At 40.7% G+C, this 14,394-nt stretch overlaps 1 protein-coding gene across 1 annotated transcript in view; it reads right to left on the minus strand.

Moving 5' to 3' along the window:
* Positions 1-5,484: 5,484 nt before the first annotated feature.
* The window catches only part of prss56 (serine protease 56), a 50,122-nt gene continuing 41,212 nt past the window's right edge, over positions 5,485-14,394 (minus strand). Inside the window, exons 13-17 of the mRNA XM_059650824.1 lie at positions 13,121-13,280; positions 12,669-12,822; positions 11,411-11,500; positions 7,533-7,639; positions 5,485-5,658 (exon numbers count right to left, since the gene is read on the minus strand). Of these exons, the coding sequence (XP_059506807.1) occupies positions 5,485-5,658; positions 7,533-7,639; positions 11,411-11,500; positions 12,669-12,822; positions 13,121-13,280 (685 nt within the window). The remainder of the gene's footprint in view (positions 5,659-7,532; positions 7,640-11,410; positions 11,501-12,668; positions 12,823-13,120; positions 13,281-14,394) is intronic.

Here is a 14,394-nt window from a genome sequence, read left to right on the forward strand (position 1 = left end):
GCCCTCTAGTTTCGGATTCCTGCACCCTGACGAAAAGATCTTATCTATTTACTCTATCCATGCCCCTCATGATTTTATAAACCTCGATAAGGCCACCTCTCAGCCTCTGACGTTCCAGGGAAAATAACCCCAGCCTATTCAGCCTCTCCCTATAGCTCAAATTCTCTAGCCCTAGCAATATCCTCATAAACCTTTTCTGAACTCTTTCAAGTTTTGAATGCATTTTGGCTTATTAATGATTAACGTTATCAACAAATTAAAGGTAACACTTGAGTAAATATACAAAAAGTTATGTTTATGCAAAAAGTTATATCTATACAATGTAAATGATACAAACTATCTGGTAAATCAGTAATGTCAGAATTTACATAAGTGTCACAATTTAGGTTTTTTTTTTCACCATTTGCAGTCAATAATTTTTGAGTGCGAGCAGCAGCGGAGGTAAGACGGACCCGGAAGACTGCAGCTAAGGTAAAGCAGTTTATTTTTAAAATTACTTACCGGTAGCGGGCAGCGGTGTTTTTCTCTTTCACAGAAGGTGCGGGAGCAGCGGAGGAAGTGACGAGGACCAGAGGGGCAGCCGGGAAGGAAAGCAGTGACCGTATACATCAGCATGTTATTAATTTGTTATTATTACTTGAAGTAAGCTTTCTACTTTAGTATTGAGTGGGTGTTCAGATAAGTGGGGTATGGATGCTAGGGCAGTTGCTTGCTCCTCCTGCAGAATGTGGTAGGTGGGAGACATGGCACACGTCTCCGCTGGCTACATCAGCGGGAAGTGCACCCAACTCCAGCTCCTTGAAAACCGTGTGAGGGAAATGGAGCTGGAGCTGGATGAACTACGGATCATTCGGGAGGCAGAGGGGGTAATTGAGAGGAGTTACCGGGAGTTGGTCACTCCTAAGGCTCAGGACAAGGATAGATGGGTTACAGTTGGGGGGAGGAAAGGGGACAGACAGACAGTGCAGAGATCCCCTGTGGACATGCCCCTCAGCAATAAGTATACCGTTTTGGATACTGCTGGGTGGGGGGGGGATGACCTACCAGAGGAAAGCCATAGTAGTCAGTTCTCTGGCACTGAGCCTGACACTGTGGCAAAGGGGGGAAGTGGGCAGAATAGAAAAGTACTCGTGGTAGGGGACTCGATAGTTAGGGGAATCGACAGGAGATTTTGTGGTCAGGATCGGGATTCCCGGTAGGTATGTTGCCTCCCTGGTACCAGGGTCCGGGACGTCTCCGATCGGGTGTATAAGGTTCTAAAAGGGGAGGGCGAACAGCCAGAAATCGTGTTACATATTGGCACTAATGATATAGCCAGAAATAGGATTGAGGATATAAAAAGTGATTTCAGGGATTTAGGATGGAAGCTGCAAAGCAGGACGAACAGAGTAGTGTGCTCTAGCTTACTACCGGTGCCACGAGATAGTGAGGCGAGGAACAGGGAGCGGGCGCAGCTTAACACGTGGCTACGCAGCTGGTGTAGGAGGGAGGGCTTCAGATACGTAGATAATTGGGATGCCTTCTGGGGAAGGTGGGACCTGTACAAGAAGGACGGGTTGCATCTGAACTGGAAGGGGACCAATGTCCTGGGTGGAAGGTTTGCTGGAGTAGTTCGAGAGGATTTAAACTAGTATGGCAGGGGAGTGGGAACCTGAGCTGTATGCCGGAGGTGAGAGTTGATGCAGGTGAGGCAGTAGCAAGAGGTAGACCAGCTAGTGGGAAAGATTTTCCTGGGAAGGAACCAAGGGATCAGTGAAAGTGTGTTTGCTTTAACGCAAGGAGTATCAGGAATAAAAGTGATGAACTTCGAGCATGGATCAGTACCTGGTGCTATGATGTTGTGGCCATAACAGAGACATGAGTTTCTCATGGTCAGGAATGGTTGCTGGATGTTCCAGGGTTTAGAGTATTTAAAAAGAATAGGGAGGGGGGAAGAAGAGGAGGGGGTGTAGCACTACTAATCAGAGAGGGTATCACAGCTACAGAAGCTTCCATTGTCGAGGAAGATCTGCCTACCGAGTCAGTATGGGTGGAAATTAGGAACAGCAAGGGAGTAGTCACCTCGTTAGGGGTTTACTACAGGCCCCCCAATAGCAGCAGGGAGATTGAAGAAAGCATAGGTCGACAGATTTTGGAAAAGTGTGGACGTAGTAGGGTTGTTGTAATGGGTGACTTTAACTTTCCCAGGAACCTCCTTCGAGCAGAAGATTTGAATGGAGCTGTTTTTATAAGGTGTGTTCAGGAGGGTTTCCTAACGCAGTACGTTGACAGGCCGATGAGGGGAGAGGCCATTCTAGACTTGGTGCTCGGAAACGAGCCGGGGCAGCTATCAGATCTTGTGGTGGGAGAGCATTTTGGTGATAGTGACCATAACTGCCTCACATTCTACGTAGCTATGGAGAAGGAGAGGATTAGGCAAAATGGGAGGATATTTAATTGGGGAAGAGGAAACTATGACGCGATTAGACATGAGTTAGGAAGCATGGACTGGGAGCAATTGTTCCATGGTAAAGGTGCTATAGACATGTGGAGACTGTTTAAGGAACAGTTGCGAGTGATGAGTAAATATGTCCCTCTGAGACAGGCAAGAAGGGGTAAGATAAAGGAACCTTGGATGACGAGAGCGGTGGGATAGCATAGGGAACTTGTGTGTGAAGTCTGAGGAGGTAGGGGAAGCCCTAAATGAGTTTTTAGCTTCTGTCTTTACGAAAGAAACAAACTTTGTAGTGAATGAAACCTTTGAAGAGCACGTGTGCATGCTGGAATGGATAGAGATAGAGGAAGCTGATGTGCTGAAAGTTTTGTAAACATTAAGATTGACAAGTCGCCAGGCCTGGACCAGATTTGTCCTCGGCTGCTTTGGGAAGCGAGAAATACAATTGCTTCGCCACTTGCGAGGATCTTTGCATCCTCACTCTCCACTGGAGTCGTACCTGAGGACTGGAGAGAGGCAAATGTAATTCCTCTCTTCAAGAAAGGAAATAGGGAAATCCCCGGCAATTACAGACCAGTAAGTCTCACGTCTGTCGTCTGCAAGGTGTTAGAAAGGATTCTGAGGGATAAGATTTATGACCATCTGGAAGAGCATGGCCTGATCAAATGTAGTCAACACAGCTTTGTGAGGGGCAGGTCATGCCTCACAAACCTTGTCGAGTTCTTTGAGGATGTGACTAGAAAATTTGATGAGGGTCGAGCTGTGGATGTGTTGTATATGGGCTTCAGTAAGGCATTTGATAAGGTTCCCCATGGTAGGCTCATTCAGAAGGTCAGGAGGAATGGGATACAGGGGAACTTAGCTGTCTGGATACAGAACTGGCTGGCCAACAGAAGGCAGCGAGTGGTAGTAGAAGGAAAATATTCTGCCTGGAAGTCAGTGGTGAGTGGTGTTCCACAGGGCTCTGTCCTTGGGCCTCTACTGTTTGTAATTTTTATTAATGACTTGGATGAGGGGATTGAAGGATGGGTCAGCAAGTTTGCAGACGTCAGAAAGGTTGGAGGTGTCGTTGACAGTATAGAGGGCTGTTGTAGGCTGCAGCGGGACATTGACAGGATGCAGAGATGGGCTGAGAGGTGGCAGATGGAGTTCAACCTGGATAAATGCGAGGTGATGCATTTTGGAAGGTTGAATTTGAAAGCTGAGTACAGGATTAAGGATAGAATTCTTGGCAGTGTGGAGGAACAGAGGGATCTTGGTGTGCAGATACATAGATCCCTTAAAATGACCACCCAAATGGACAGGGTTGTTAAGAAAGCATATGGTGTTTTGGCTTTCATTAACAGGGGGATTGAGTTTAAGAGTCGTGAGATCTTGTTGCAGCTCTATAAAACTTTGGTTAGACTGCACTTAGAATACTGCGTCCAGTTCTGGTCGCCCTATTATAGGAAAGATGTGAATGCTTTGGAGAGGGTTCAGAGGAGGTTTACCAGGATGCTGCCAGGACTGGAGGGCTTATCTTATGAAGTGAGGTTGACTGAGCTTGGACTTTTTTCATTGGAGAAAAGGAGGAGGAGAGGGGACCTAATTGAGGTATACAAGATAATGAGAGGCATAGATAGAGTTGATAGCCAGAGACTATTTCCCAGGGCAGAAATGGCTAACACGAGGGGTCATAGTTTTAAGCTGGTTGGAGGAAAGTATAGAGGGGATGTCAGAGGCGGGTTCTTTACCCAGAGAGTTGTGAGAGCATGGAATGCGTTGCCAGCAGCAGTTGTGGAAGCATTGGGGACATTTAAGAGACTGCTGGACATGCATATGGTCACAGAAGTTTGAGGGTGCATACATGAGGATCAATGGTCGGCACAACATTGTGGGCTGAAGGGCCTGTTCTGTGCTATACTGTTCTATGTTCTATGTTCTAATTCAACATGTTGGTCAAAAACATAGGGTTCTTCTACAGAATGAGTTTGATTCACCATTTTGGAATTCTTCTAACCAAGTAGCCAAGTTTAACCAAAAGTTTTCCCCACTATCTTTTGTATCTAGATGCAAATGCGGGGAAAATATATTAATCACAAATTTACTCCCCACAATAAAGTTAGGTTTCTCATATCAAGCTGACCAGGCTTGTAACAGTGTTTGTTTTAGGATAACTAGCTATCCTGAAGTCTAACTGTGGCAAAGAAATAAAATTTAAATGGTGATTCATACCATAATAATTTCTTCCTTTCTATTAATTCTTCTCGCAAGTTATGTCCAGTGACAAATATTTGTATAGATGATGCATCTTGTGATTGATGAAATTTACACAATCAGTGTTCCAGCAAAGTAACCTTTGATGGCTACCTAATAGGCTTTGTTGGGTGGTAGACTAACTTAATTGGCTGGACAGCTGACTTTCAATGTAGAATGAAGCCAATGGCGTAGGTTCAATTCCTAGACCAGCTGAGGTTATCGTGAAGGACTCTTGTTCTAAACCTCTCCCCTTGCCCGAGGTGTGATTGCCCTCAGGTTAAACTCACCACTAGCTGTCTGTCTCAAATGAGCAAACAAGACCATGTGGCTTTTCATTAAACATTTGTTATTTTCCAGAACTTAATAAGGATCAAAAACGAGATATTTAAGACATTTCATTTTTGAATTTTTGGTCAAGAACATAAATAATTTTGCTCTTTCAGGTTCCAAGCCTAAGTTTGTGTTACCCAGAAGCTCAAAAATCTTCTAAAAGGTCATCCAAACATTTATTAAATTTAATACAAAACCTACTAGTTCATGATTTTTGACCACCTAGCGGTTACTGTATTTTGAAAGTAATTATGTGAAAGACTTTGTAATGTTTTCAATATATTGTAAGGTGCTTTGAAAATTTTTAATTCCTTCCTCATTTTCCAACTATTAAGAGTTGTGGAGGTGCTATAACCAAAGCAATATAATGAATTCTCCCTACCTTGTTGAATTTTTCATATTACTAGAAACGTGCTTGAATGTGTTAACACCAAAATCCCAACAAGAAGGGGAGTTGCAAATACCCTCTTCTTAGAACTATATTACGTTTGTAAAACATCCAAGGCCTGGCCAATAACTCGTGCCATGCTTCTGTAAAAGGAGCCATTCTCCAATCCAACCAAACTGTTAAAAGTGGCAAGGCGACCTCCAACTGTAGCTTTTACACGTGCTTTAAATAGCCCTTTCTCGTTTTTAGAAGTCATGTCAACCAGAACCTAGACAAGAACATAAATACACCCAATAAAGTGCTATTGAGCTAAAAATACATTTATCAACTGCTTTCTAATTTAAATAAAATATACTGCAGAGAATCATAACTATTGTTTACTAGAATCAATGCCAGAACAGGATTATAGAAACAACAGACAAAGCTGTTACTATAAAAGGGAAACAATAACACAACAAATACATACATGCATTTTCCTCTCAGTAAAAAAGCTACAATTGCATGGAAAGGTGCCAGACGATAAGCAAGAAGAAATCATGATGTTAGAAGAATAAGTGAGGGCATCTGGGAGGGAGGTAAGCCTGTGTTAAGGAACAGGTGGAAGAGAACATGTCTTTGATTGTTTGAGCTTGTTATAAGTGATGAAAATAATCAAAGATGAAGTGGTGAATACAGAAATTAACAGAATGTTAATGAGGTTAGTCATAATTCACTCACGGTGCCATGATACAATGCCACACCATGTGTCAGCATTTAAATATATGTTTTGCATGCATTAGACAGCACTCTAAAATAGAAGGGGAGATGTTCATTATGTTTTGCTTTGAATTTATTTATAAGACATGAGTGTAGCTAGGAGGGCTAATACTTATTGCCCATCCTTGATAGTCCTGAACAAGATGATGATGAGTTGCCTTCGTTAACTGCTGTAGTCTACGAGGTATTGATATACAGACAAAACTGTAAGGAAGGGTTCCAGGATTGCGAACCAGTAATAGTTGAGGGGAGGTGATGTAATTTCTAGTGAGGAAGGGCTGAGATTTGGAGAGAGAATTGTAAGCTATGGTTTTCTGACCACAATGTTCTAGGTGGTAAAAGTCGTAGATTTGGGAGGTGCTATCAAAGATAGCCAGGTGAATTGCTACAGTGCACCTTATGGATGGAACACATGGCTGCCTTTGTGCATCACAGTGGAGTAGGTGAGTGCTCAAAATGCAGAATGAGTGCAAATCAAGCAGGATGGTTTTCATAGATGGTGTCAACCTTCTTGAGTGAGAGCTATAGTTTAATAATGTGGCCAATTTTTGGGAGGAGGTTCACATGCAGTGACATCCCAGGTTGTCTATATATGCTCCTCTTGGCCCTGTAAATGTAAGTGAAAACGGCCCCTGGATTCCTCTTCAACTGGACTACCAGCTGCTACTGGATTGAATGTGTAAGGCACATTAGACACAACAAATGAGAAAACAATTATTTTTATGTAGAAAAATCACAAAATATCCAAATATACTTTCCATTTAAATGTTTTTCAATTGGATTTACTGTTGTAATTTAAAATCATAGCTGCTAACCTAAATACAGGATGATGCCAGATCAACAATGTGAAGATGACAATAATATTTGGTAAACCAATGTTAGTTTCTCAGGAGATTAGAAGTAACACCTTCTCTGTTTTTTTTAATAATATCACAGAATCTATTACATTTGCTGGAGGGGACTTTATTTTTACATCCCTTGTGGAAGATGCTACCTTCAGCAATGCAGCAGTCCCTCAGTACTGCAATCCTGTCCTTGTCTCTGGTGTTGGAATCAAACCCATAACATCTGGCTCTGTGGAGAAAGTGGTCAACATCTAACTAACAGTACCATGTTAGAATGCTAATCAAGGCCTCATATATGTCACAGGGAACGAACTTATCACTTGATTTAGATGGGTGCTCAGATCAGAAGGCCTGGGAAGACATGGAGAACTGCACATTTGGCAGAAATTGAGCAGTAATTTATATCCCTCCATTTTCAGGGAGTTCTTTCCCATCTCCCATGACATGAAAAACTCACATGGGCCTATTTAAAGTTTGAATTATACATATAAATCTTGTCAGCGAAGACTTCTATGTATTCAAATAAGGCATTGATACATACCTCTTGAAATCTCATTGACAACTTCTCTACTGGTATAGATAGGATCCATTTATATTCACCCATCAATAAACTGACATTGAGTAGTGATTCATTGATGCTCTGACAACCTAAACAGTGAGAAGACTAACATCAATATTCTTTTTGTTACAGAGTCAAATGGGAGTGATACAATAAAACTATCAGTAGTGAAAAAGTGTTAAGGAAACCAGTGGAGCTAAAGAACAATAAGTCCCTTGGACTTGACTGAATGCATCCTAGTATAAAATAATCTTTAGAAATCCTGACATTCTGGAAAAGACCCAGTGAATTGGCAACCTGCTAATGTAACATCTTTATTTGGAAAGGGAAGGGAACAAAAAAAATGGTAACTGTAGGCCAGTTATCTTAACGTTTGTTGGGAAAATGTTAAGAGTATTATAAAAGATGTAATAGCTGGGCATTTAAAAATGCATAATATAATCCAACAGAATCAGTGTGGTTTCATGAGAAAGGTTATATGCTTAACAAATTTACTGGAATTCTTTGAGGAGGTAACAAGGAAATGGAATAAGGGGGAAACAATGCACATAATACCCTTAGATTTTCATGCATTTCATAAGACATCACACATTTGGCGACAAAATAAGAGATTGTGGTGATGGAGGTGTTATATTGGCATGCATAGAGGATTGCTAACTAATAGAAGACAGAGACTTGGGATGAGAGGAGTATTTTCAGGTTATCAGCCTGTAACTAGTGGTGTGCCGCAGGGATCAGTGTTGAAGTTACAATTATTGGCAAAAAAACGTAGGAAAATGAAAGTACCATAGCCAAGTTTGCAAATGATAAAACTACATGAGAAGGCCAGTGATGATGATGACATGAAGAGTCTGCGAAGAATTATGGATAGGTTAAGTGAGTGAGCAGAAACTTGCCAGATGGAATATAATGTGGGAAAATGCCAGGTTATGCTCAGTAGCAGGAAGAATAAGTAGAGAAGCAGAATATTATTTACATGGAGAAAGAAGGCAGAAAGCAACAGAACAGACTGATTTGAGGTTCCTTGTCCATGAATCACAACCAGCTTGCATCCAAATTCAGCAGATAGCAGGGAAGACAAATGGAATGTTGGCATTTATTGAATATGGAATGGAATTTAAGTAGGGAGGTTTTTCTAAAACTATGTAGGTAAAGGTAAAGTCACCAAAGTTCCAGACAGCCATCAGGCACACCACTAGTTACAGGCTGCCATCCTGAAAATACCCCTCTCATCCCAAGTCTAACTGCGTCTTCTATTAGTTAGCCAATCCTCTATCCATGCTAATATACCATCTCCAACACCGTGAGCTCTTATTGAGTAGCTTACTGTGTACTATCTTAAGAGAAAGATATCTACTGGTAAGTTTAACCTGAGGGTCACCCCACCTCAGGCAAGGGATGAGGTTAAGTAGGTAGCACTGTCATAGTGAACTCAGTCATTATGGGAACTGATCCCGTGCTGTTGGTGTCATTCTGCATCACAAACCAGCCTTTATACAGGGCACTGGTTGGAGCATAGCAGTAAAACTGTGAACAGTTTAGGGACCCTTATCTAAGGAAAGATATACCGGCATTGGAGGCAGTCCAGAGAAAGCTCACTATACTAATATGACGTTTGGAGGGACTGTCTTATGAGGACAGGTTGAGTAGATCAGGCCAGGCTTGTTGGAATGTAAAAGAATGAGAAGACCTTATTGAAACACCTTAGATTCTTAGGGGACCAGACAGGATAAATGTGGAAAGTTTGTTTTCCCTTGTGGGACAGTCTAGCATCAGAGGGTATAATCTCAGAATAAAGTGTTGGACATTTAACGCAGAGATGATGGGGAGTTTCTTCTCTCACAAGTTTGTGAAATCTGTGGAATTCTTTACCGCAGAGGGCTGTTAAGGCTAGGTCATCAAGTATATTCAAGGCTGAGATAGTCAGACGTTTAATCAGTAAAGGAACCGGGAGTCATGAGGAAAAGGCAGGAGAGTGGATTTGAGGATTATCAGAGCAACTATGATCTCATTGAATGATGGAGTAGACCCAGCAGGCTGAATGGTCCACTCGTGCTCATATATTTTCTGATCTTATAGTCATACCTGTTCTTGCACGAATGGTACATTTGCCTGCTTTGTCAACTAACCCCTGTTACTAATCACAAAAATTAATAATAACTATCAATAGTTTTTGATGGTTACCAAACTGCACAGAATGTTCAAAACTGGATCAATTATTTGTTTCAATTGGTATGTGTGGTGTTTGTGCTTCACACAAGCCTCTGCCCAACCTTTTCCATCTAAACTTAGCAGTTAAACCTACTTTTCTTTTACATCTCATTTGTTTACCTACTTTCTCCTTAAATGTAAATAACCTATTCATCTTAGCTAATGCCTAGGTATGGAAAGAAATATTTTGTTTGAGCTGGTTCATTTTTCACTACTAAAATGACTGAATGTCTTAGATATTCTAATGGGCAGATAACTGCTGGAGCAGCTTGGATGGAGTTGCATGTTGGGACCAAGCAGAATTTCCTTTGCAGCTTACTCTAAAAGAAATTGAATTTTCAATGATTAATTCCCCTACACCTGGAATCTTCTGAAATAGGTTGTTAATGTTGAAGATTTCAAAAGGTCCTGACTCAATTAAGCTTAACAATTACCCAGGAAAAAGTAGAGGATTAAAAATTTGCTCTAACTTCTGGGTAATAGCTCAAGAGATACCTGATACTCCATTAATACCCCCCATCTATTAAATTTCTCTATGCCCATCCACGACTGTGCCTGACTCGATCCTTTTGGAGTCAACCTTTCCCCAACCTGACCCTGGGGTGGGCCCAACCACCACATCACCACACAGCCACCACACCCCCACCTCCATCACAACCCCACCCCTGCCCGATCCATTTCTGCTGATCCAACCTCACTGAACCTAATTCCTGCCAACCCTTCCAATCTGACAATGCTTAATCGAATCCCTAATACATTCATCCAACCCGACCCAATCTAGCTCCACCCCTCAACATCTTCAATCCCAACTTGACCCACCAGCCCACTGATTCAATTCCTGGGCCTGATACACACCACCCTGAACCTGACCTGACACCAACCCCCAACTATCACCGGCCCACTGATCAATCCTATGGCACCTACTGTCATTGACTCTCAACTAACTCATCCAGTTCAGCCATCTGGTCTTGCCACTTACTTCCAATGTATATCCTTTTATTCACAGCATTGGCTTTGCTTATGTGCTGAGCTACGTATTTAGCATGAACCATGGTTAGAGGTGTTAAATGGAAAATAACTTTAATTTTAAGAATTCTGAGGATGTAAACATCACTGGCAAGGCAGTGTGGCTTGTGTTGGTAACAGCATAATACTTTTTAGTAAAAATTTTCAGGATTTGAATTCAGAAGTAATAAAAGGAGGTGAAGTCCCAGTGGTGTGTGACTTGAAGTAAACATGGAGGTGATGACATTTCCATTTACGTTCCAATGAATGCCATGGAATATGAAGGGAAAATTGATAGGCTGTTTGTAATAGTCATTGCCTGACACCTGTGTGGCATAATGTTCTCTGGGTGTAATTTATTGGATTAGAAAGCATTTTGAAGCACAAATAAATTCAAAAATATTCCTGCATTTTAGGGGCTAATTAGTCATACTTTTCTCTCAGTTAAATAGAAAAGCCACATGCAGGTTCACATTTAACATTATCCTTCAATTAACTTCTAACATGGTTGCCAATCTCAGAACTCAGATCCAAACAAAGACTACGTTCAGATTTGAGTTTCATTGAAAGTACCTTTTCCTCTTAGTGATGTTCCCTTTCAAAATTTGCTGACAGTTTTGACGGTATACAAATTGACAACTCACCATTGGTTTTCAAAAACATCCCAGAGTCTTGTACAACACTTAAATCACCTTGTTTCTTCACTCTTAAGTTATTTTTAGATGAATTTAGCCCTATTAAAAATAATTGATTTCAGTTACATTTCTTTTACAAACATTTCCAAAGTGTTTTAGGAAAAAATGAAACCATTGCTTTTGTTTCAAGACAGCAAATGAATTGAATTTAACTTTATTAAACTTACTATTCCCTTTGGTTTCATATCATTTCACTTCTCCAGTATAAACAACAGCGAGGTGACAATGGCCTTTCGTTTGTTGGAAAGACAAGTGGATGGAGACCACTGGCTGGGAGAGGAGGCCAAACGACCCATACTGTCCTCCAACTGGAGGAGAGGGACAGCTGACTTCAGCAAGTCTGAGCAACAGGTGAGACAATGACAGTCTCTTCATTATTCTGGTTAAAATTTCTCACTCTTTTCAACTTAATAACAGGTTGGAATGCTGTGTAGACTAAAGGGTTACTTATACCTTTGCCTTAAGGATAACCACTGAGTATATGCGAAAAGGACTATGTCATAGTAATGCCAAATCACTTAAGTCTTTAGGGCTTCATAAGTGTATCACCTGTTACCATACTTTGTAAATAACTTTGTTAAATAAAGTCTTTTGAAGTTCATTACTATGAGTGCAAACCTGATGCATGCTATATTAAAACAAATTATCAAATCTAAGTGGATAGTTCTGATACCTCACTCTGAAGAAGAGTTACATTTGACCTCTTTTTATTCATTCATGGGATTTGGGTGTTGCTGGCTAGGACAGCACTTTTTTGCCTACCCTACTTGCTCTGGAGAAAGTGGAGGTCAGCAGTCTTGTTGAGCTGCTATTTCCACAGTTCTTGTTAAGAAGGGATTTTAGCACACTAATAATGAAGGACCAATGATAAAGCTCCAAGTCAGGATGCTGTACAGTTTGGTGGGAAACTTGTAGGTGGTGGCAATCCCACTATGGTGATGACTCAAAATGTGAACTGTTTCTCTGTCTCTCCAGATGCTATCAGACCTACTAATTATTTCCAGTATGTTCGGTTTTAATTTCTGATTTCTCATTTGCCATACTTCTACTGTGATTTCTTCTATCTAACAAGTAAGACAACTGATAAATTCACAAAACTGCCTTATCTTTCTGTAGATGAGACAATGTTGCAACAGGGAAAGAATGTAAATGTAAAAATAAAAATTAACTTCTTTAAAAAGCACGATTGAAAGTTTCTAAAATATACCATTCTCCTTCAAAGATGTTGGAGACAATCTCTCTGCTTCATGTGTAATTTTCTGCATGGCAGATCGTAGCTCAGCTATCTCAGGCTGGGAGCTCAAACTCCTCAACAGACTTTGAATGTCTTCTTTCAGAGATTCCATCTGTATTGTGGAATTCTAAAATAAAATATTGGCAAACATCCCTCATATAGAGTTTGTGATGAATAACAACTACATTTACCAATTTAAAGGGATAACAAAGAATACAACATGATACAGGGAAAAGGAAATGGGATGAGAAAACCTAATACTGGAAGTGCCATGGCAGACATATTGGTTTTGTATGCTATAAACTATTAGTATCTGTACAAATTTACCATGTTTCCAGATACTGGCTGTACTCAACACTTGCAGAATTATTCACGTGTTTAATACTACTGGAGCATTGGAACTGTGAAATTCCTGGCTACTATACCTGAAAAAAGAGTTGCCCTTCTTTTACGCCTGTATTATTCTGTTCTTTGTCCACGTCAAGGAAATCTGCGTTCTTAGTAAAATAATTCATCCAATTGTACAAATCAGGTCCAATACCTTTAAACAAGTTTTGAACTTCTTTTGTTCCCATTTCTACAGTTCTTGAAAAGAGAGGGATTCAGGTAAATAAAGTATATGTGTTTTTGTTTGTCAATAGTTACCAACTAAAAACAGTGAACTATCTTCTACTTTATGCCACTAGGCAATCTAAGGAAATGACTTACTTATAACTTAAGTAAAACTTACACATATTATAGTGTATAGAGCATTTTCTGCACAGGAAAATAACATTCAATGTAAATGAATTGCGTGCAGGCAGCTATATATTGGGAGAACAATCTTTGACAATTCATATTGTTCTACATTTAAATTAAAACTTTTTATAGAAGGTTATGACTCACCAGATTGCAAAGAAACGCCACCTCACAGTGCTACATCATTGCCAAGTGATGGGCACAGCTGCCTTCCAACTGAAAGGGTAATATATTGAGCCAGTTCTTGTATGGTCAGAGAAGTGAACCTTCAGTGCTCACTCCATGTCCAAATTCGCCCTGAAGCTGCTCTCTCTCACTCACACACACACACACACACACACACACACACACACACACACACACACACACACACACACACACACACACACACACCCAACACAGGCAGCCTTTGTCCTTTCTATGGACCTCTGCCATTATTCTGGAGACTTTGGCCTCAGTATGACTATTTGCATAACTGTTGTGACATCATTACATATGGAACAGAGAGACGTAGCCCTGAATATTCACCTCTATTCTAGCTTTGAGACATTTGTTGCCAGTAATTGATGCCACCGTTTGTACGTTCACTGGCAGTCAGGTCAATGACCATTTGTGCATCTGTGCTGTTCACTCCATTAAAAAATTAGAAACCTGTGGTTTATTAGAAATACCAGACCACAAAAGATCTATAAAATCATGTCTTAAGGTATTGTCCCAATAAATGGTTTTCAGAGATACAATTTAGCATAGTTGATGGACAATGGTACTATCAACACTGTCCACGTAAATCACCAAAAGAAGCGTCTACTGTTTCTCCCCCTTACAGAAAATTGCTCCACAAGGCTGGAAAAATTCAGCTCAAAGGGAATGGAACAAATGTTTAAAGCATCAACAGTTTTTCTCTCCACACATGTTGCCAGTCCTGTTGAATATTTTAACATTTTCCACTCTTATTTCAGGT

Source organism: Stegostoma tigrinum, chromosome 14 (assembly GCF_030684315.1).
Source record: "Stegostoma tigrinum isolate sSteTig4 chromosome 14, sSteTig4.hap1, whole genome shotgun sequence".
Lineage (NCBI taxonomy): Eukaryota > Metazoa > Chordata > Chondrichthyes > Orectolobiformes > Stegostomatidae > Stegostoma > Stegostoma tigrinum.